The sequence below is a fragment of the Ctenopharyngodon idella genome, chromosome 22 (assembly GCF_019924925.1).
Source record: "Ctenopharyngodon idella isolate HZGC_01 chromosome 22, HZGC01, whole genome shotgun sequence".
NCBI lineage: Eukaryota > Metazoa > Chordata > Actinopteri > Cypriniformes > Xenocyprididae > Ctenopharyngodon > Ctenopharyngodon idella.
This window is the reverse complement of record NC_067241.1, coordinates 16,734,818-16,757,671: the sequence shown is the minus strand read 5'-3', so window position 1 is coordinate 16,757,671 and position 22,854 is coordinate 16,734,818. Positions and strand designations below refer to the sequence as shown.

The 22,854-nt window shown below is 39.5% G+C and overlaps 1 protein-coding gene and 1 pseudogene across 1 annotated transcript; both read left to right on the top strand.

The window, feature by feature from the left end:
- Window positions 1–853: 853 nt before the first annotated feature.
- On the top strand, window positions 854–6,113 carry LOC127505571 (alpha-2,8-sialyltransferase 8E-like; annotated as a pseudogene).
- A 3,938-nt stretch (window positions 6,114–10,051) lies between these two features.
- On the top strand, window positions 10,052–21,389 carry LOC127505567 (alpha-N-acetylneuraminide alpha-2,8-sialyltransferase-like). Its single transcript, XM_051881204.1, has 7 exons — window positions 10,052–10,188; window positions 13,434–13,514; window positions 13,598–13,684; window positions 17,983–18,127; window positions 18,410–18,522; window positions 18,611–18,688; window positions 19,178–21,389. The coding sequence occupies exons 1-7, from the start codon at window positions 10,082–10,084 to the stop codon at window positions 19,737–19,739; spliced, it is 1,173 nt and encodes a 390-aa protein (XP_051737164.1). The 5' UTR covers window positions 10,052–10,081; the 3' UTR covers window positions 19,740–21,389.
- Window positions 21,390–22,854: the final 1,465 nt, after the last annotated feature.

Sequence of the window (22,854 nt, the reverse complement as noted above, 5' to 3'; positions counted from 1 at the left end):
TTTGCTCGCGAAGTTTCGCAAAGCAACTGTGAATGACCGGACCTTAACTCTGAAACTTTTCCTGAGTTTTCCTAAAACTTCATGTCTGATTTCTCCTCAGGACGGCCACTATCACACGAACAGATTTCACTGCGTGAAAACGTAAATACATTTATTGTTTAGGCGTGCAGAATTCATTAAGGTGCTTTATTTCATAGTTGATATTGTTTTATGTATTTGCACGTGAGACCTTGATGAATCTGAATGTAATCAGATTCTTATTTTAATGTGCTAATATGTGGATTAGTTAACTCAGGGTTTCCTCATAACTGGAAATATAATGGAACTTTTGGTTATTTCCACAGAAAAAGTCATGCAAATAAATATTCTTTTATATATATATATATATATATGGAATATTTTTTGTATTTAAAGAAACTTTAAAAGTATTTAAAGATTCTGCGCGCGGAAGAAGGAGAGGAAGGAGAGTTTCCAGTGTTTAAGCTGTAAACGTTTGTATATGTAACCTATCCACTAATTTTGAATTAGGAGTAAATAAATGTGTTTGAACTGGATTACAAATTGTTCCTTGTTGTCTGCGCGTTTATAGGGGTCCACAGATCTTATCAAAGCCACTTTTATTTTTGAGCACAAGTATGACAAAATAATATAATATATATATTATAATATAATAATAATAATAATATTTCTATTTTCCTGATAATTAAAATTATAAAGTCACATTAAAACCATTTTGTACAAACAAAAAAGAACCGCATTTTCACTGACAAAATCGCACAACACAAATTACAAGTCAAAGTCGAGTTTAAAATATTGCACATTTTACAGGGTAGGTCAGCGAGCTTGAGAGGGGTGGAGTTGTGTGTGTGTGTGTGTGTGTGTGTGTGTGTGTGTGTGTGTGTGTGTGTGTGTGTGTCGCCTTTAACCCCTCAATCACACACTAACACACACACACTCGTGCACGTGTGATGGAATTGGTGTCTCTTCAGTGGATCTTCAGGCTGCTGATGGTCCTGATCATCTTTCAGGGTGTGTGTGTGATTTTTTACTACACACCCAACACACACTCGTCCAGGTGAGCGCTTTTATCTCAATATTCATTGTGATTCAATAATCCCTATTTAAATTAAATCGGGCTCCGTGTTGCTGATTTTTGTGGGGGTGAATTCAGGGTGATTGGCACTCTTTTCCCAAGTCATCTCAATGGCAAAAAGTGTCCCAATCGCCCTGAATTCACCCTATAATAACTAATAAAGTCTTATACTAGTTTATAAGTGTTATTAAATAAGTTTTTTTTTATGACACGCTGTCATGAAGTTGTTCAATTGTTCTGAGGAGTCTAAAAGAAACACATGTATATTGTTATTTAAATGATATTTTTAGGTTGAAACTTCATAATTTTAATCAGAATAGAAATGTTTTCGATTTGTTGGATCGGCGCTGAATCAGAGATAAGATTGTTTAGTTTGTACGCAGGTGTTTCACTCTCTAGCTGCTCTCCAAATTAATCTGTCGATTTACTGCTGTGAAAATATGAGGTTTAAACATTTGCTGTGTTTCTGCATAAATTATTCCACAAGTCTGACAGTGTGCTAATTAAGTCGACTATATAAACAATCACAGAGTTGGACATATTAGCAATCTATCTTTTTGTGACGATTAAAATTAGGTTCTTGTTTATTTTTTATCAAATCGTAGCACTAATTTATCTTGTGTTAGTTTTCGCTGCTACTTCAGACTGGAATCTTCTGCAGACAGAGATGAAGAACTGGTGTCTTTTAGTCATTTTAAAAGATTACTTTGTGACTTTGAAAGTAAATTAATGGTGTGTAAATGTTTTTAATTGTTAGGTTTTTTAATGTGTGTGTGTATAGTATTGTATTGTAGTTACTTTGATGTATATGCAAAGTGTTTTTTTCTTCTCATTGTGGCGTATATCCGAGTGAAACGCCATTTTGAACAAGGAAAAAAGGTTTTAAAAGTGTCTTAAAGCGGTTTATTTTACAGTGATATTTTTGAGTATTTTTCAAAATCAGTGATATAGTTTAGCCGTAATTCACACAAGGACTTGTTCCTGAATCAACAAATCATAGGATTTCACGGGAGATTTGGGGATATAATTGTTTTCATTGACATGTACCTGTTGTACATCCTGTTTTTCAAGAACTGCCCCACCCTTAAAAAAAGACCCAAATAAGAACAACCTGGTTGTATGATCAAAGTTCATAGTTTTAAAACAATGCAATGGAATACAATGATGATTTTTTTACATACAGCTGCATTAATTGAATAATTTCACCGCTATCTCACGACCAATTCGTAATCGTAAAATACTTATGATTTAGCAAAAATTTTGCTAAGCCAGTAAGTGGAATTAGCAACCTCGCAAAAAACATACAAACTGCCGTGAGATCGGGGATGAATAACTAATTTATGTGGAAGTTTTCCATGTGATTCAAATACGTTCAACTGTAGAGGCCTTAGAAATTCACATGTCAAATACGATACAGTAAGCGTTATAAGGTTAATTAGCAGAAATAAAATAAATCATGTTGTTTTTCTTTCAGAGATGGGATGACAGACACGCTACAGCAGCTGCACTGCGCAAAACTCAGACGCAAGTTTTCCGTCATCAAACCAGCCAAAAGGTGCGTGAGAATGAAGATCAACCAGTGTTAGGCTATATTTCAAAGGTCTGACCACGTACAGTAAGCGATTTCTGAAAAACACTGTTGATATTTTGAAATCGACACCCAAGCTTCTCCCATTTTCTGAGCCTGGATTCACTATTATTTTTTTTCAGCACACACACACAGAACAGACATCTAATATTCACAAAATAGTTGTAGGTGTTGATTTAAATTTTCAACAGCGTTTCTCAGAAATCACTTTCCGCAACTTTGAATAAATGCTTTTGTTTCCCTCTCAGTATAGAACTCAAGAGCTTCACGCAGGAGCTGTCAGATTTCTTGAGCTGCTCGTACAAATCAAACCAAACTGAGCGCGAGTTAAACAGGTTTGTGTCTTTAACATGTTTACATTCACGCTTATGCATCTGACAGACACTTTTGTCCAAAGTGGCTTAACACTGCATTCAAGGTTTACATTTTTTCTAGAGTTGATGAATTGCCTGGAGATTGTACTGATGGTCTTGGTGCAATAATCTGCTATTTGAGGGACAGGAACAACTTGTATGTTCAGTTGCACATTCCTTTAGGATCTTTATTGTATGTCCATGAGAAGAGAAGTTGTTGAGCAAATCCCATTGTCATGTGAAACCTCAGCAATTAAAAGAGATCTCATGAAATTCTCAAATATGGTTTGTTCTGACTGTGTTTGTGATGTTACATGTCAGTGATGCAGATTCAGTATTTTATGTCAGATCCTCAAACTCTTCTCCCTCTTTCTGTGTGTTCATGACAGAATCAGGCTGCAGTTTTGTTGTAACGCCACAGGATCATTCATCCTCACCAAACGCAACACAGCCGTCAATCAAACCATCCCATATGAAACAAGCACAACAAAAACATACAAGATGACTGCAGAACTTCACAGTATGCTGCCTGAGGTGTGTGTGGTTCTGGTAAACCCTAGAAGATGGCAATATCCGAAATCTTTGTCCTTGTGGGGACATTCTTGGTCAACAGCTTATAAATCATTTTTTTATTTTTTTAAATGTACAAATGTAGTAAGTATGGTTATGGTTAGGTGAGAGAATATACAGTTTGTACAGTATAAAAATCAGCATGTCTATGAAATGTCCTCATAATGGTAGAAATATGTGTGTGTGTGTAGGACTTCCCCTGGTCCGGTCGGCGTCTGGGTCGGTGTGCTGTGGTCGGCAGTGGTGGGATTTTAAAAAACAGCAGCTGTGGACGTGAGATTGACAGCGCAGACTTCGTCATACGGTAAACACATCCCATCATTCCTTGCTCTCTCACTGACCACAACACATCCGTCAGTACTCATCCATCCTTCCTGTTTTCTTTCTTTCAGGTTTAATTTGGCAGCGGTTAATGACAGTGATGTTGGGCTGAAGACGGATCTGATAACAGTCAACCCCAGCCAGATTCAGTCAGTGTTTTTCTTTTTAAGGATGGGGAGTAATATGGAGAAAGTATAAACTATTATTGTGTATTTCTGTTCTGATGCCAGCAGGGTTTTATTATAGAGTTTGCTGTAACTGTTCATAGCTATTTCTGCTCATTTGTAAGCAATTAAAACAAGTATGTTAATAGTTCTGTTCACTATGTGTAGATAAATAGCATTGTGTAAACTAGTTTTCATGATATTGCTGTTTAATGTTATCACATTAAAGGGTTAGTTCACCCTCATGTTGTTCCAAACCTGTAAGACTTTTGTTCATTTTCGGAACATGAATTAATTTTTAATGAAATCTGGGAGATTTCTGTCCCTCTGTTCAGAGTCTACGCAACTGACACTTTGACGCTTCAAAAAGTTCATAAAGAGATCGTAAAACTAATCCATATGAATTGAGTGGTTTAGTCCAGATTTTCTGAAGAGACTTGATTGCTTTATATGATGAAAAGATTTAATTTAAGCTTTTATTCACATATAATTATTCTTTAACACACACATCAGATATGGTAAATGGAAGCTCAAGCATGAGAACCAATGAGGTTCATTCTTGTTAAGCAGCACGTTTGAGCTTCTGCAAGAACCAGTGAGGTTCATTCTCGTGTTACGCAACAAGTTTGAGCTTCAACAAGAACCAATGAGGTTCGTTCTCATGTTACGCAACAAGTTTGAGCTTCACCAAGAACCAATGAGGTTCGTTCTCATGTTACGCAACAAGTTTGAGCTTCAACAAGAACCAATGAGGTTCATTCTTGTGTTACGCAGCACGTTTGAGCACTGTCAGACGCAGTTGAAATATAAAGTGCCTGGGGGTGAAAAAAAACGCGTTGTCAGATAAAATTGTCAGGCCATATTTTAATTTTATTATTCTAATATTATTTTCATAAATTGTTATGAAATAAAAAAAAAAAAAAGTCTATCACCTCAGGAAGAATGCACTTTCCTGACCTGTCAGACGTTATGCAGCGTTTAGGTGGTGGCGCTCTGATAGGCTATTATTTAAAGAGCATCATCCATATATCTTCGTAAATAATCAGTTTTATCTTAAATGAGATTTTAATTTTGTGACCGTTTTAATTACACATTTTAAAAAGCACCTAGCCTAGCAAAAAATTACGTAGGTACATCGAGTGTTAGCTGGGCAGAGATGTATTTTACTGACGTACACACATATGATCATCTGTTCTGTCAGTGACTACTTAAATGTTTCTTAAAAACTTTGTGTCTGTAGATTCAAAAACCTGGGGACGAATCCGGATCCGTTGTTGGAGCGGGTCAGTGTGTACGGAAACGCCTCCCTCATTATTCCCGCCTTTGCCTACACATTCTGCACGTCACAGTCAATCAAAACTCTCAAAGTCCTCCATCCAATCAGACCTCAGCAGCCGGTGGTGTTCTTCAGCCCCTCTTACCTGCGGACACTGGACCGTTTCTGGAAGGGGCGTGGCCTGCGGGAGGTGCGGCTCTCCACGGGGTTTATGTTAATCAGCACAGCGATGGAACTGTGTGAGCACGTGGCACGTTTACGGATTCTGGCCGTTCGGCAGCGACCTGCAGGAGCAACCGGTTCCGTACCATTATTACGACCAGCTGAAGCCGCACCCTTATATGCACAAGATGCCGGAGGAGTTTGTGCGGCTGCTGCAGCTCCACAGCCAGGGGGCGCTGACACTACACCTGCAGCCCTGCTCCTCACAGACGTGATGAACACTATTTATGATAGTCATCTTTTGATTGGCTGTTTTATATATTAATTTAGGTATATTTATGAGAGAGAGGGAGACCATATTTACACTCATATGTGTAAATAAGGGATATTACAGGACTTCTACTGTTTCTAAAAACGACTATAAAACTATATAACATGCTTAAATTTTATTTATTAACCAGGTGTACCTTTAAAGATGACCTAAAAGGAAAGTTTTGTCAGATTTTGGAGAAAAATATTTATTTCGCCATGTGATTGTACTCAATTTTGGTGTAAATTGGTGATAATAAATCAATTATTTAAACGTTTCATGTATTCGATTATAGAGGAAGAACATGAGGGAACATGAATAAATATAGATAAACTAAACACACACAAACACCGTAGCAAATCACCACTGTATAAATCAATTCATTTTAAGTTAATATTTTGTTTTTAACTTCCAGGTACTCGAGCAAGATCATATCTAGTACCACATTACCATGTGATATGATTTGAATATTGTAAAATGTAATTTATTCCTGTGATCAAAGCTGAATTTTCAGCATCATTACTCCAGTCTTCAGTGTCACATGATCCTTCAGAAATCATTCTAATATGATGATTTGATGTTCAAGAAACATTTCTTGTTTACGCGCTCTTGCGTTACACTTAAAGGGATAGTTCACCCAAAATTGTAAATTCTGCCATCAATAATTTCCATCTTCATTTTGTTCCAAACCTCTAAAAAAGCACCAAGTCATTTTAAAAATATTTCTTTGTGCTTCACAGAAGAAAGTCAGTCTTTGGACTGACATGAGAGCGAGTTTATCATGACAGAAGAATGATCGTTCCCTTTAAATGCTGCGCCTGTAATAATTCCTCTCCAACACAAGATGGCGGCATCTCCAAACATAGATTATATTTGTGCTCAACATTGTTCACAAGACTTTGGAAAAGCACAGCCTTTTACTATTACTGTAGTATTTATGTATTATAGCATATACATGTTTGTATATGCGGAAATCTCAGATAATCTATTACATTTTCCAAATGTGCAATATACAACCTGAGGACACTGCTTGAGAAAATGTATCCCACAATGCAATGAACTCAACTTGATCTCCCATTGGTAATGCAACGAATTACATTTTCAGAACAAATTGAATTAAATCATTAGTCACCATTTTAGTTCCAAGATGAAGTTAAGCATTTTTTTATGCTGTTTAATGTCTGATGATCGCTTATTTTATCATCGTTTAGGCGTGCATGTTTTCGAGTTACATATATTTAAATTTATTTTTCGAAAATAATGATTAAGATGTGTAAACTCACATGAATTCAATGAGTATGGGAAATATGTTATTCATTTTTACTTGGTTAACCTACACCACAGGACTTTAATGGAAACTTTAATGGAAAATTATTTTTCAAAATCATATTTGTAAGAATCCTCTGGTGAGGTCTGTCGCTATCCAAACACATTCCCGCATTCTCCACCAAGTCATACACTAATTTGGAGGCCTGGAGTGTCTCCAAATGAGCCTCTTGACGACACTCGCATGCACAGAGACGCGCGTCAGACGTTACACCCTCTCTGGGAGTGTTTTCTTTGTGGTCGGGAGACCGATCCGAACATGCCAATGAATATTGCTGCCATGTAACAATCATTAAATTCATTGCTGTCGACTCCGCTGTCGCCAGCCCAATTTAAAGGGATAGTTCACCCAAAAATGAAAATTATCCCATGATTTACTCACCCTCACCTAGGTGTATATGGACTATCTTCTTTCAGATGAACACAATCGGAGATATATTTAAAATTACCCTTTATCCTCCAAGGTTTAAAATGGTTGTGAATGGGTTTTTGAAGCCAAAAATAATGCATCCATCCATTAAAAGAAAGTAATCCATATGACTACAGGGGGTTAATAAAGACCTTCTGAAGCGAAGCGATGCGTTTTTGTAAGAAATATCCATATTTACAACTTTATAAATTAGCTTCCAGCAGACGACCGTACGCAGAATGTGCGAGTCGACTTGAACAAAGTAATCCTCTGACGCGACGTATGACGCAGGATGTAGGAGTATTGTAAGCTTACACCGTGTCTACACCGGACGCGACGCGACAAATTCCCGACAGTAAATGGATTCCCCGTCCTATTTCTGACGTGCTTTCCAACAGCCGTCTTGTCGCGTTCAGTGTAGGCAACTTTTAGCTGTTGCGGCGCGATGCGACGTGAAAAAAGTCGTGTCTGGTGTTTGAAACGCTTCTCGCGGTTCAAACAAATAGAGCTGTGCAACAAATTTAACCTCCTCTTCTCATATATTGAAATCCTCCGAAATTTCTCTTTAAAAATTATTGTTTTAAACTTAGAGTCCGTGATTGCTGATTTGTTTTGCTCTATCCGTGTTCGTCATTACGTTGTGCGTCAGGTCAAAGCATACTCTTCCGCCGCAAATCGACTTGCGCATTCTGCGTACGGTCGTCCGCCGGAAGCTAGTTATTTGAATTTATAAAGTTTTAAATATGGATATTTTTCTTACAAAATGCATCGCTTCGCTTCAGAAGGCCTTTATTAACCCCTTGGAGTCGTATAGATTTTTTTTTTATGGATGGATGCATTATTTTTGACTTCAAAATCCCATTCACAACCATTATAAACCTTGGAGGACCAAGGATATTTTTAAATATATCTCTGATTGTGTTTCGTCTGAAAGAAGAGAGTCATATGGGATAATTTTTAATTTTGGGTGAACTATCCCTTTAACGTTACAGCTGGAAAATACCCTGGAAGAGAGTCAAGGACACGCCTGTCCTTCATAAGGCGTCCACTCGAAAGCACGTCCCTGTAGAGGAGCGAGATGTGAGCTGGAGAAAATACTGAATCACATCTCCTCTGTTTGTTTCTCTCTGTGGCAACCATGAAACAAGCTTGTTTTCCCATCCGACTGAAATACATGAGGTTATAAGAAAGAAGCTGAAGGGGAAATGTGTGCTATATATTTCCTGATGGTAATAGCACGTTCACTGAAAAAATAAAAGGTCGGATTTACTTTGAAACTTTTTCACTCAAAAATTGCTAGTAAATTTAACAAACAATTACAAAGAACCAGCAAGTAACACACTGAATTGTAAAATGTTCTCCAATAATCTTTGTTTTATTTACAAATTAGAAAAATCTTCTTTTACAGTGTTTTTCTTTGAGAGATTTGGTTAGAGGTGGCTGAAATGCAGCTGTGTATGCATGACTGCGATTAATTCACTTTCAAATGAAAATTAGCCCAAGCTTTACTCACCCTAAAAGCCATCCTCGGTGTATATGACTTTCTTCTTTCTGATGAACACAGTCGGAGATATATTAATAAATATCCTGACACATCCAAGCTTTGGTCGATCTGATCACAACTGCGCTAAATACAGGTGTAAACGGGGTGTAAAACGTTTTGAGCTTCTCCACTTTCGACCACTTCCAGAGGTAGTCGAAAAATCATTCGACCGGATTGCTTTCATAGCGTAAACGCTCATGTGGTCAAATGTGTTCAAATGCGTACGTTCGAACTTTCCGCGTAAACATTATGGGAAGCGCTCTAGCCAGACGAGATTTAAACTTTGTCGGCTGCAGACCCAAGTTTGATTTGAAGATGTAAAACGTACCAAGCACAATGTTCTCTCATCATTCCTGATTTCTAACACACGCTCACAGCGTTCAGCTGGTCTTACGGCTGAAATGAAAGCTGATGCTCTCCGTATATTTTTCCGTGCACATTCATGTAAATTGCACAAGCTTATTTTGTCCATTAGATCGAAAGATCTAAAAAAACCAAACATAAATTTACCCGCCCATAGACCCTCTCCTCGAAGAAATCAGGACAGACGTTGTTGAAAGTGAAAAACAGGAATGTGTCTCCCTCGTCTACTTGTGATCCGATCAACCAAACGGATATTAAGACTCCATATAACTCTATTGTTGTTTGACTCAGAATGCAGGCTATTCAGGGGTTTTCAAACCTGTTTGAATATAATTTAAAATTTTAAAATTTAAACCAACAGTTTGGTTTGTCCATATTTGACCCAAACATGGGTTGAAACAACCCAGCATTTTTTAGAGTGCATGGATCATGTTCGGACAGTCTGACAAGCAACAATCGTAAAGGACTATTATAAATCACACAGTGTGCACCAAGTGAGTTTTGAGAGGGGCGGGGTTGAATATGTGTGTGTGTGTGTGTGTGTGTGTGTGTGTTTAACCCCTGAGTCGCACACACACTCACACTCATGCACGTGTCTCTCTGATGGAATTGGTGTCTCTTCAGTGGATCTTCAGGCTGCTGATGGTCCTGATCATCTTTCAGGGTGTGTGTGTGATTTTTTACTACACAACCAACACACACTCGTCCAGGTGAGCGCTTTTATCTCAATATTCATTGTTATTCAATAATCGCTATTTAAATAAATTTAAATCGGGCTCCGTGTTGCGGGATTTTAAGTAGGCTAAACCTAATAAAGTCTAAGACTAGTTTATGGTTTATACGTCTTAATGAGTGAGGGTTTTTAATCCTAACTGATGATACTGTGCATCATGAAGTTGTTCAATTGATTTCTGAGGAGTGTAAGAAACACACAGTTGTATTAAATGTCATATTTTGGTTGAAACGTCATTATAATTTTAATCAGAATAGAAATGTTTTCGATTTGTTATGCAGGAGAGTAAAGTTGTTCAGAACTGGAGCGGCGTTGAATCAGAGATTGTTTAGCTGCACATCGTAAAGTTTGTTAGCAAATCTTTCGATTTACTGCAGTGAAAATATGATGTTTAAACATTTGCTGTGTGTTTCTGCACACATAATTCCACAAGTCTGACAATGTGCTAATTAAATCGAGTCAAATGTTTTCATAATACACATTGTTTAGCAAATCATGATGTTAATGTTTATAATATCTTAATATCTTCATGCTGTCACAGTGTCACATTTAGCAGATTAGAGCTGGACGATAATATAGTTGGGTAGTTGACAAATATGCAGTAAAAATATTTGTTTATTTATTTTTTAAAACAGTTTTTGAAGAAAAAAATACTTTGGAGGTCGAGCAAATATTAAAAAAAAAATGTATTTTATAAATACTACTGTTGTTATGTCATGAAATGTATTTTTCAAGAATGTAGTTATTTAGACCTCAAATATGTGACTGGTATATTAACATAGCACCTATTTTACTACTTGTTTTGACGCTTTCGCAGATGCGCGAGCCCTAGGCCGTCAGCGCCCAAGTACCCGCAGAGAATAGCTTAAAGGGTTAGTTCACCCAAAAATTAAAATAATGTCATTAATTACTCACCCTCATGCCGTTCCACACCCGTAAGACCTTCGTTAATCTTCGGAACACAAATTAAGATATTTTTGTTGAAATCCGATGGCTCAGTGAGGCCTCCATAGCCAGCAATGACATTTCCTCTCTCAAGATCCATTAATGTACTAAAAACATATTTAAATCAGTTCATGTGAGTACAGTGGTTCAATATTAATATTATAAAGCGACGAGAATATTTTTGGTGTGCCAAAAAAAAAGAAAATAACGACTTATATAGTGATGGCCGATTTCAAAACACTGCTTCAGGAAGCTTCAGAGCGTTATGAATCTTTTGTGTCGAATCATGATTCGGATCGCGTATCAAACCGCCAAACTGTTGAAATCACGTGACTTTGGCGCTCCGAACCGCTGATTCGACAGGCTGATTCATAACGCTCCGAAGCTTCATGAAGCAGTGTTTTGAAATCGGCCATCACTATATAAGTCGTTATTTATTTATTTTTTTTGGCGCACCAAAAATATTCTCGTCGCTTTATAATATTAATATTGAACCACTGTACTCACATGAACTGATTTAAATATGTTTTTAGTACATTAATGGATCTTGAGAGAGGAAATGTCATTGCTGGCGATGCAGGCCTCACGGAGCCATCGGATTTAATCAAAAATATCTTAATTTGTGTTCTGAAGATTAACGAAGGTCTTACGGGTGTGGAACGACATGAGGGTGAGTAATTAATGACAGAAATTTCATTTTTGGGTGAACTAACCCTTTAATCTCGGCCAGTCATTCGGGTATTCTTATGTAGATAGTGGTTAAGGGGATTTACGATATGTATTAAGGGGAAAATTAAATTTCATATAACTTTATAGGCTATTTAGGCTATATTTAACTTAAATCCTGTACTGGAGCACTACTTTTGTACATTTGACTTAAGTGTTTGCTTGTGTTTATGTCTTTTATAATGGCTATCGTTGTTAATTTAAATATTGTTCAATAAATATTATTTTAAAAATAATATGCCGTATTTGGTATTGAGGAAGGGTCCGTAAATAGTATCAGTGAAGTTACATTATTAGATGGCGGCAAAGACTCTCTTTATGAGTGAGTCAGAACAAGGAAGTTGTTTTAGCGCTCTGGGAACTTTTAAACGGACAGAAACAAAGATGTCATGTTCCTCTGCTGACATTCAAACTGATTTTTATTTTTATTTTTATAATGGGTATAATATTATGGACATTGACCTGTAGAACGAATGCTATATCAGATGCAGGTAGTCTATCTCGCTCTCATAATACCATAATACAATATACAATAAAATCATGTGACATAGTAAAAAAAAAAAAAAAAAAAAGAAATTTAAATAAAAGCAAGAGAATGGTTGCTTTTGGCATTAAATGACATCCATCTACAATTAAAATGCCACATAACCATGAAGCATTTACTTATCTAATCTGTCACGTATTATCGACTACAAATCGGCTATTCTCCCGTACTAGACGGTTACAGTAGAGTAGAACGTCAAGAAGTAGCAGTTAAATTCGCGCATGCGCAACAGAATGCCAGAACGTCGTTGCTGTTGCAGCTGCTGCTTAAAGTCCCTAATGATTGCCTATGGCCTTGCTCAACCCCAGCAAAACATTAATGGGGAAACATGAGGGCAGATGGGCTGAATTTTTCCCCTTTACAGTCAGAAAGAAGACCTATTTAAATTAAACTCTTTAAGGCAGTTGTGCTCAAGTTGTTGCTCTTTCTGGAAACCTGTTTGCTTTGAGCTCATTGGTGTTAATGCATTTATGCTGTTAATGTGTTGCAGCCTGGATTATTTATAGCTATATAGGCCTAATAATAAAATAAAATATCAGTAGGCCTATAAAGATTTAAAAAAAAAAAAAAAAAAAAAGATTAATAATTTTTGTGGTAGAAAACATTGTGTCACCAAGATGAAGGGAGCCCGGTTTGCTATAGCCCCAGGGCCCTATGTGTTCTTAATCCGGCCCAGAACATTATATAAAGACCTAGTGATAATATAGTTTGGGGTAAAAAAAAAAAAAAAAGTGACGTTTTTGAGTATTGTGTTCCTGTAATTCACACAAGGACGTGTTCCTGGATCAACGATCATCTGATTTCGTGGAAGATTTGGGGTTATAATTTTTCATTGACACGTTCTAGCAGAAATTGTTCTTTATTTTTAAGAGTGAGGAAGAACTCATAAGACAGAACCTACAGGAGCAACTAGAATAAAGTAGATTGTGTGCTACAGGTTTATCACTATTTAGAGTCCAGAAACAGTCAATGAGCAGCAAAAAAATACTTGTGTTTTTTTCTTTCAGAGATGCAATGACAAAGGCACTTCAGCAGCTGCGCTGCGCAAAACTCAGACGCAAGTTTTCCATTATGAAACCGGCCAAAAGGTGCGTGAGAATGAAGATTAACCAGCGATCCTGATATTTCAGAGAACTGACCATTTAATTAAATGTCTTTGTTTCCCTCTCAGTATAGAACTCAAGAGCTTCACGCAGGAGCTGTCAGATTTCTTGAGCTGCCCGTACAAATCAAACCAAACTGAGCGTGAGTTAAACAGGTGTGCTTTTTTAATGACTAGATTTATTTAATGACTCACACTTATTCATTTGACAGGTGCTTATTATCCAAAAGTGACTTGGAGTGCATTCAAGGTTTATATTTTCTCAAGTTGATTAATTGCCTCATACTGATGATCTTGGTACCATAATCAACTACAGGAACAACTTGTATTTTCAGTTGCATTCCTTTAGTGTCTTCATCTCTCCATCTTTATACGATCATGAGAAGGGCAGTTGTTGAGCAACACCAGTGGAGATAGATGTTATGTGAAACCATGTGATACTGTGTAGAAGACAGAATTTTTCAGAAACTCACAAATAAGGTTTGTTCTGAAATCTCTGTGTTTGTGATGTTACATGTCAATAGCTGTTTCCAACCAGCTATTTTTGTGCACATTTGGGAATATTGCATAAAAAAAAACACCGGATGGAAACGCCAGGATGCACGTACGTTCTAAAAATGTGCATTACTCAATTGAGGTGGATAGGTTTTTTATCCGATGAAGACGACATGCGCGTAAACTACGATGGAAACTCTTTTAGTAGAGATGCACCTATACCACTTTTTCCAAAACGAGGCCAATACCTGTTTACAGCTGGTATTAAGATGCGTTTTGGTCAATCGGATCACAAGTGGACGGCGATAAATACAGGTGTAAACGGGGTCTAAAATCTTTTAAATCCTGTCCATATTTCGACTACTTCTAGAGGTAGTTAGAGAGCCACTAAAGACTGCCTGCTCTCCGCCTACTGACCTAAAGCATGAACATTATGGGAAGCGCTCTAGCCAGACAGGATTTAAACTTTGTCAACTGAAGACCAAAGTTTGGTCTGAAGATAAAAAACGTACCAAGCAATGTTCTCTAACCATTCCTGATTTCTAACACACACTTACAGTGTTCGGCAGGAAACCCTGCTTTAATATGTTTTATGCCATAATTACAATTTTGTGCATAAGTTAAAATTGCAACTTTGGATAGAAACATAGCTATTGATGAAGATTCAGTATTTTACGTCAGATTTTGTGTCTGCAAACATTTGGCAAAAAGTTCCCTTTATCATTCCTAGTTAGTGCAGGATAACTTAAAAAAACCCCAACTAAAATTAGTTTACAGTTACTATTGGCACATGGGTTGCATTTTGGCTGATTTGATGCGTTTATCAGGAGAATCGTGTTCTCAAATCTTAGGAACACATTTTACTGTATTAAATCCATGATGCATTGACGATTTTTCCTTACAATCAGCATGAACAAATGTGTACGGATTCAACATTTATTTTTGTGTGTATCTGGTGTTTGATGTTTGAATCATGATATTACAGCTTTTCACAATTGCTAAAACACTAAACCATATTCTCTGAACCAAAAGGCCTAAACCAATTTGTCGAATGAATCACTCGTTTTGCAAAACCTTAGAGTTAGACACCATCTGCAAATCTCATGCAATCTTTTCCCTTTTACCTAAATACATTCTCACTCACTAAAACACATTTTGCACTGTGATACACTTGCAAAATGGTAAACACAAGCAGCAGTGTTAAACACAACTACAACACAGCTGTCTTCATTTAAACACATTGACTCAAAATTGTTCACACCTGTTTCCAATAATGTGATCAAACCAACTACATAAAATATAAGCCAGTTCAGATCTGAGAGGGAGAGCAGGAAGAGTATGTGTCAGAGGATGAGGACGAGAAAGAGCAAAGTGTGGATTGTTGTCAAGCCAAGATCTGGCAGCACATGACAGAATAGTGGACCTCTGTTTAGAGGAGGAGAATCGTGACCTCGAGAGAGTTTTTAGATCTGGCGGGCCTCACGCATTTCCCTGATCGCTCCCTCTGTGTGTTTTTCCATGCCAGCCTGAATGAGTGAATTAAGGCATGCCTTCCCGGAGTCTGTCCTCGAGGGACATTTGCTGAGTTTGTGGAGTGGGTGCTGGTGAACTGCGGTTCTTTATTCACTGTCAGTGCTGCAGAGGAAGATGCCACCAGTCCCACTCCAGACCCAGAGCCCAGCCTGGCGTCCACACTGCTTAGCACGGACAGACTTCCCCAGCCCACTGCAGACCCAAGCCTGCACCCGCCATGGGGCCTGAGCCGATGCCGAAGGCCCTCTTCGTCCTGGAGACCATGCACAAGATGGAGTCTGACCAGGTGCGTGAGCCAGCTACATCATCCGGTTGCTTGTGGAGGGCATGGAGGGAAGCCCCGCCCACATCTCTGCCACTGAGGAGGAGTTGTGCCTGATTTTTTCTGAGTTTTATGATGATTTGGAAGAGGATGTCTCCTTGATTCTCCCATCCCCACTGGTTCCGCCCAGCTCCAAGTCTCCTGCATCTCCAGAGTTCCTGCCCAGCCTCCCTCTCCCGCCTCCTCTTCCTATAACACCCAGTTCCTCAGCCCCACATCTGCTGGTTCCCTTCAGCTCCTAAGCTTCTCATCTGACACCACTCAACTGTTTGGACTCGCCTCAAGTCTTCAGTTCTCCAGCATCGCCCAGGCAAGTGGATCCTGTCACTCCACCTTGGCCTGTTGACCTGTCGGCTCCCCCTTGGCTCTTCCCTCCCTCAGCTCCACCAGATACCATTGTCCTTGCAGCTCCACCAGGCTCCCTCATCCCTCTGGACTTCCTGCCTGCACCACGGACCTCCGAGCTATCCTCTGCACTTCGTTTCTTCACCCCTTTGCTTTTCCTCCGGCTCCACCTTGGTCCTCAGGCACCCTGGCTCCACCTCGGTCCTCAGGCACCCTGGCTCCACCTTGGGTGCTCATTACTGCAGTTCGGCCTCAAGAACCATCGGTGTTGCCCGCTCTCGCTGGCTTTTTATCTGTGCGTAGGGCTCCGCTTCCATCGGCTCCATCTCTGTCCATCGTCCCCCTGGTGTCAACAGCCAAGCCTCTACTATGGTTCCTCCCTCCCTCAACTCTGACATCCATGGCCCGAAAGCCCAAGGTGGGGACGACACCAGCGGCTCCGACGGATCTAGGGAACTGGACGAAACCAGCGGAGGAGATGGGACCTGGAAGTCAGGCGGGGACATCAGAGGAGGAAGATTTCCGGATGGAACCGGAGCATCCAGATGGCCAGACGGGACCGGGGTGGAAGGCGAAGACTCGAGGGTGGGGACTCAGGAGGGAACTGGATTCGAGGACCATAGATCTATCAGGCAATGGTCCGCTCCTGGCTTTGAGATGGACTGGGCAGCTTGCTTCGGCTCGGGGAAGACCCAGACAGCTGGTTCTGGCTTGGTCTCCTTTTGCTTCGCTGATGTTATATGGTGAATCGTCCTGCTGTAGCCTCCACCACCAGTATACCACCAGCGCCCTGTTCTCGCAGGTGATGAGCCTCTGCAAGACTGGTAAGTCCATCTTTAAACTTCTTGTTAGGTCGGTCATTCTGTCACAGGTCTTAGAATCCAAAGAGACATGAAACAGGAAATCTCACAAAATAGTCCTTTAATAGGAAACTTGAATACTCAGGAAGATAGCAGATAACTTAAAGACGACTAACATAGACGATGACTGGCAAAGAACTGAACCAAACAGGAAGTATTTATACACCATGGAAATCAGCTAACAGGTGAACGAAATGACTAACCAAATGAACTGAGAAACTAGGACAAGACCAGAACAAAGAAAGCTGATGAAAACAAGCTGAAAGTCCATAAACATGACAGTCCTGTTCTTCATTCCTTGGATAATACATAGCAGCATGTAACATACATACAGTATAAAATATTTTCTCTTTACTATTTGCAGTTACTATACAAGATATTAGATCACTAACCTTTTTTTTTTATATAATTGCAAATTTAATTTACTGTATACAATATACTTTTATTTTTTTCTGTAACCTCATTCTCTGGATGCTGCTCTCCATTTTTGGATGCAGTGTCTAATGAATGATCTGTAGTGTTATCTATTGACTGATGTGTGTTTGATCTGAAAGCATTGTTTGATTTTGAGAACAGGTTTTGAGCCGATTGTTTTATCTTGCCAGAAGAGTCAGCGGTTTTGTGGATGTAGTTTGAAGATTTGGCTTTTGTGTTTAATTTTGTGAGAAAATGGGTGAAAGTTTCAAGAAATGTGTCTTAGCGGTTGTGAAAAACTGTAATGTGGCAGATTTCTAAAAAGCATGACATTATTGTTCAGAGTCACAGTGTTTAAAGAGACAAGCTGTTAAAAACAATAAATCTTTGAAGTGGTCATTTTCACAGTGATGACACTGATAAAGCTGCTCATGTGACATGAATCCTCATAAACTCTTCTCTCTCTCTGTGTGTGTTTATTACAGAATCAAGCTGCAGTTTTGTTGTAACGCCACAGGATCATTCATCCTCACCAAACGCAACACAGCCGTCAATCAATCCATCCCATATGAAACAAGCAAAACAAAAACATACAAAATAAATGCAGCACTTCACAGTATGCTGCCTGAGGTGTGTGTGTGTGTGTGTGTGTGTGTGTGTGCATGCATGACAAAATGTCCTCACAAATATGGCAATATCTGAAATCCTTGTCCTTGTGGAGACATTTTTTGGTCCCCATGAGCAAAATATAATGTTAAGTGATGTTTTCTGAAAATGTAAAAATGCAGAAAGTTTACTGTGATGGGTAGGTTTAGGGTTAGGGGAGAGAATATACAGTTTGTACACTACAAAAATAATCATGTCTAAGGAGACTGACTATAAAACATGAAAACTTAACGTGTGTGTGTGCAGGACTTCCCCTGGTCCGGTCGGCGTCTGGGTCGGTGTGCTGTGGTCGGCAGTGGTGGGATTTTGAAAAACAGCAGCTGTGGACGTGAGATTGACAGCGCAGACTTCATCATACGGTAAACACATCCCATCATTCCTTGCTCTCTCACTGACCACAGCACATCCGTCAGTACTCATCCATCCTTCCTGTTTTCTCTCTTTCAGGTTTAATTTGGCAGCGGTTAATGACAGTGATGTTGGGATGAAGACGGATCTGATAACCGTCAACCCCAGCCAGCTTGGGTCAGTGTTCTCATCAATTATAAACACAGTTTAATTTAACATTTAAATCAAGACTTTTCAGATTCAGTTTAAGCTCTCAGATTTTTGTTTTTAATGATTTCTATTTCTAAATAAAATCATAACTAACTACAGCTTTACTCAAATCACATTCATTGGCCAGTTTCCAAATGAAAATAATTCAGATTCAGTTAACTACATTCAGGTCATTGTAAATTTCTTAAAGATGTATTCTGGTTAAATATAATTTATACTCTATGGTTATGATTTGACATCCTTCAGGTTGTAAAACAAAAGAAACAATACATGAAAATGGGAACACTGGGAAACCGATCTGCTAACTACTGCCATCTTGTGTCCTAAACATTTTTTTTCTTTGGATTACAGTAATAGTCCTAAAATAAGCTTGATTTTATTTATGCAAAATGCATAAATGAGGTTATAGGGAGAAATTATTATTGTGTGATTCTGGTCTGAACTTTGTGTCTGTAGATACAAAAACCTGGAGAAGAATCCGGATCCGTTGGTGGAGCGGGTCAGTGTGTACGGAAACGCCACCCTCATTATTCCCGCCTTTGCCTACACATTCTGCACGTCACAGTCAATCAAAACTCTCAAAGTCCTCCATCCAATCAGACCTCAGCAGCCGGTGGTGTTCTTCAGCCCCTCTTACCTGCGGACACTGGACCGTTTCTGGAAGGGGCGTGGCCTGCGGGAGGTGCGGCTCTCCACGGGGTTTATGTTAATCAGCACAGCGATGGAACTGTGTGAGCACGTGCACGTTTACGGATTCTGGCCGTTCGGCAGCGACCTGCAGGAGCAACCGGTTCCGTACCATTATTACGACCAGCTGAAGCCGCACCGCTACATGCACAAGATGCCGGAGGAGTTTGTGCGGCTGCTGCAGCTCCACAGCCAGGGGGCGCTGACACTACACCTGCAGCCCTGCTCCTCACCAGGGGCGGATCTAGAAAGTAATTTATACGGTTGGATGAGGACTGTGAGGTTGTGGCAACACCAAAGCAAACAAATATTCAAGCATCTATACTACTAAGCCTATATTATCTGTACTATATCTATATGAGGGGTGTGCCATACATATAAAGCCCACTTTTTTGTCATCAGAAGAGTATGCGCGTTCTGTACACGCACCGCTAGATTACTTTGTACGCGCAGGTTGCACATGCACATTTAATTTTTTTTGCAGTAATTAGTTTATCCACAAGGTGGCAGCCGTGCCCTGGGGCGTCGATTCATAAGGTAGTTGAAGAAAACCTGCATAAACACAACAGACTGGAACCCATGCAAGCTACAGCGACAATGTAGGCCTACATAGACAAGAGATTGTGCCAAGAGGTTAGAAAGTGTCCTCATTTGTACAACTCTAGGATGAAAGAATACAAATATATTTACATGCGTCGAATGCCTAACAACACAAGCGATCGCGGAACCACACTATTAATGCTAACGGGCTAAAGCTAGTAGCGGATATTCGGGAAGTTGGATAAAACTAGCGATATAAAGGAAATCCAATTGTTTTTCTTATAGAATACTGTCGGGGATATGTTCACCCACTGTTAAAAGAGGAAATAATAGGTTATAAATTTGATTTTAAGAAGAAAACAGGCAATTAGGAATCAACTTGACGGAGCTCCAACTCAAAGAGCGTGGCAACAACAAACAGGAAGTGACGTTTAAATAATTGGGCCTTCAAATAAAACTTTGTGTACATCCATGCTTGATTTGGTTCTGATTCTCTGCTTGCACCGACGTCACTTAAATGATTCCTGATCTTGTTACATGCTCTTAGCAGTGTACACAGTTCAGTGGCCACGAAAAATATCCTTTCTGGGAACTGATAGACAATTAATACCGAAATTTCACTGGATGAAAAAATTTGAGCTAATTTGCTACAGCTGTTTCCAAACAGAGGTTGGCCCACTGGTGACACCCAGTGACTTCTTTCCACATGGGTAAGTCCATGTGATGTATTCTCCACATACTAACCTCCCCTTTGGGTGGTTCTTTCCCCTATCTGGGACAAAGAGCGCTCCCTCGATGTGCTGGTCTGCGTCAGCTGCTGATATTTGGCTGAAGCAAAATATTCCCATTGTAAGTACTGTCCTTTCAGTTCCCGAGGAGTACGAAGGACTACACGGCTACACGAATGACAGATAGGGAATGTCTCAGTTACTGTTGTAACCTCCATTTCCTGATGGAGGGAACGAGATGTGGTGACCCTCCGGCCACAGTGCTGAACCACCCGCTGAATGGCCAGGACATGTTCTCGGCTCCTCAGTACAATCCAGTCTAGAGTGGTGCACGCCGCTCTTTTATACCCGTATGACGGGGAGTGGCATGCAAATTCCACTTGCCAGTTCTCATTGGCCTTTTCTGAAATCTCAGAGATAATTGGGGTTCCCAAGTATGACCCATTATATCACCAATTGACATCACGTCTCGTTCGGAGGAGGTTACAACACTAACAGAGGTGTTTCATATCATCAGTCAAGGAGGTGGTGCTGGTGAACTTTGTAGGGCGAGGAACAGACAAAGTTATGTTGTTTACAGTCGGTTAAATACTCTTGCCCATGCTGCAACCGCAAACGAATGTTGCCATTGCTTGTTGACATTAAGGACATTAAAGGGTTAGTTCACCCAAAAATGAAACTTCTGTCATTAATTACTCACCCTCATGTCGTTTCACACCCGTAAGACCTTCATTCATCTTCAGAACACAAATTAAAGTATTTTTGATGAAATCCGAGGGTATCTGATCCACACATAGGCAGCAACGACATCGTACCCTTTGAGGTCCAGAAAGGTACTAAAGACATTGTTTAAACAGTCGACGTGACTGCAGTGGTTCAACCTTAATATTATGAAGCGTCGTTTTGCTCATTTGACCAGAGCCGGCCAATACTGAGCCGCCGTTCGGACATAAACACTGAAGCTCTGCAATGAAAATAGTGTAGCAGTATGAGAGGGGACAGACGAATTTGTTGAATAAAGTCATTATTTTTGTTTTGTATTTTTGCACATTAAGTATTCTCGTCGCTTCATAATATTAAGGTTGAACCACTGCAGTCACATCGACTGTATTAACAATGTTTTTTAGTACCTTTCTGGACCTCAAAAGGTGCACTGACGTTGCTGCCTATGTGTGGATCAGATACCCTTGGATTTTATCAAAAATATCTTATCTCTTACGGGTGTGGAACAACATGAGGGTGAGAACTTAATGACAGAAATTTCATTTTTGGGTGAACTAACCCTTTAAAGTGAAATAAAACAGATTACAACCTTCGTTTCAGAGCTGTCCATGTAACTCTGTAATGCCTAAACACATCAAGACTAAGCTAACTGGAAGTCTTGAGCATCGTATCCTACACACATACGCAAAGCATAATGGGTAGTTTCGTGCCCCATGAAAAGGAGGATACCACGATCATTTGCCTAAATTCTCATTAAATTCTCAACCATATAATGCCAGTAATGACCAGCATCAAGCTTTTTAAGAAAGAGGCAAAAGTATCACAGTACGATCCCATGCCTAATGTGCCGTGTATTCCAAGTGTTATGGGGGTATATGATAGGGTTTGGTAAAAAACAAACTGAAATTTAATGGATTATTTAACAAAAATCCTGACCTTGGCCATTGGTCTTCTGTGCACGTTTTTTTTCTCCTTTTGTTGTCTGAAAAAGAAAGAAGGGCATACTGCATTAGAACAACATGGGTGAGCGAATGATGAGTTAATTTAAATTTTAGGGTGAACTATCCCTTTATGGCTCGTTTCCACTGAGCAGTTCGGTACGATTCGGAACGGTACACCTTGATCAGACTTGCGTTTCCACCGCCAACAGTACCCTTACTTGATAGGCATGGTGTAGCCGGAAAGTAGCGATCGACGTCATTCTCGCACGAAGAAGAAAACGACGCAGTAAACAACAATGGATACAGCAGATCTCGTTCTTGCTTCTCGGCTTGAGGCTGTCTGTCACAAGAAGAAGACAAGCTTTGCTTGCTGCACGCCACCATTCGGAAAAAATTAATTTAAAAACTACTTTATTGTGTCATGAAACGTAGTTTTAAAAGTTTTTAAGGCGAGAATGTAGTTGTTTAAAGCTCAAATCTGTGGTTTATTTATAAAGATAGCGCCTATTTGAAA

Coding starts and splice junctions, on each gene's coding strand:
- LOC127505567 (XM_051881204.1), top strand. CDS start 10,082: ATGGAATTGGTGTCTCTTCAGTGGATCTTCAGGCTGCTGATGGTCCTG. Junction 13,685..17,982: donor ACTGAGCGTGAGTTAAACAG/GTGTGCTTTTTT, acceptor TGTTTATTACAG/AATCAAGCTGCAGTTTTGTT. Junction 18,128..18,409: donor TTCACAGTATGCTGCCTGAG/GTGTGTGTGTGT, acceptor GTGTGTGTGCAG/GACTTCCCCTGGTCCGGTCG.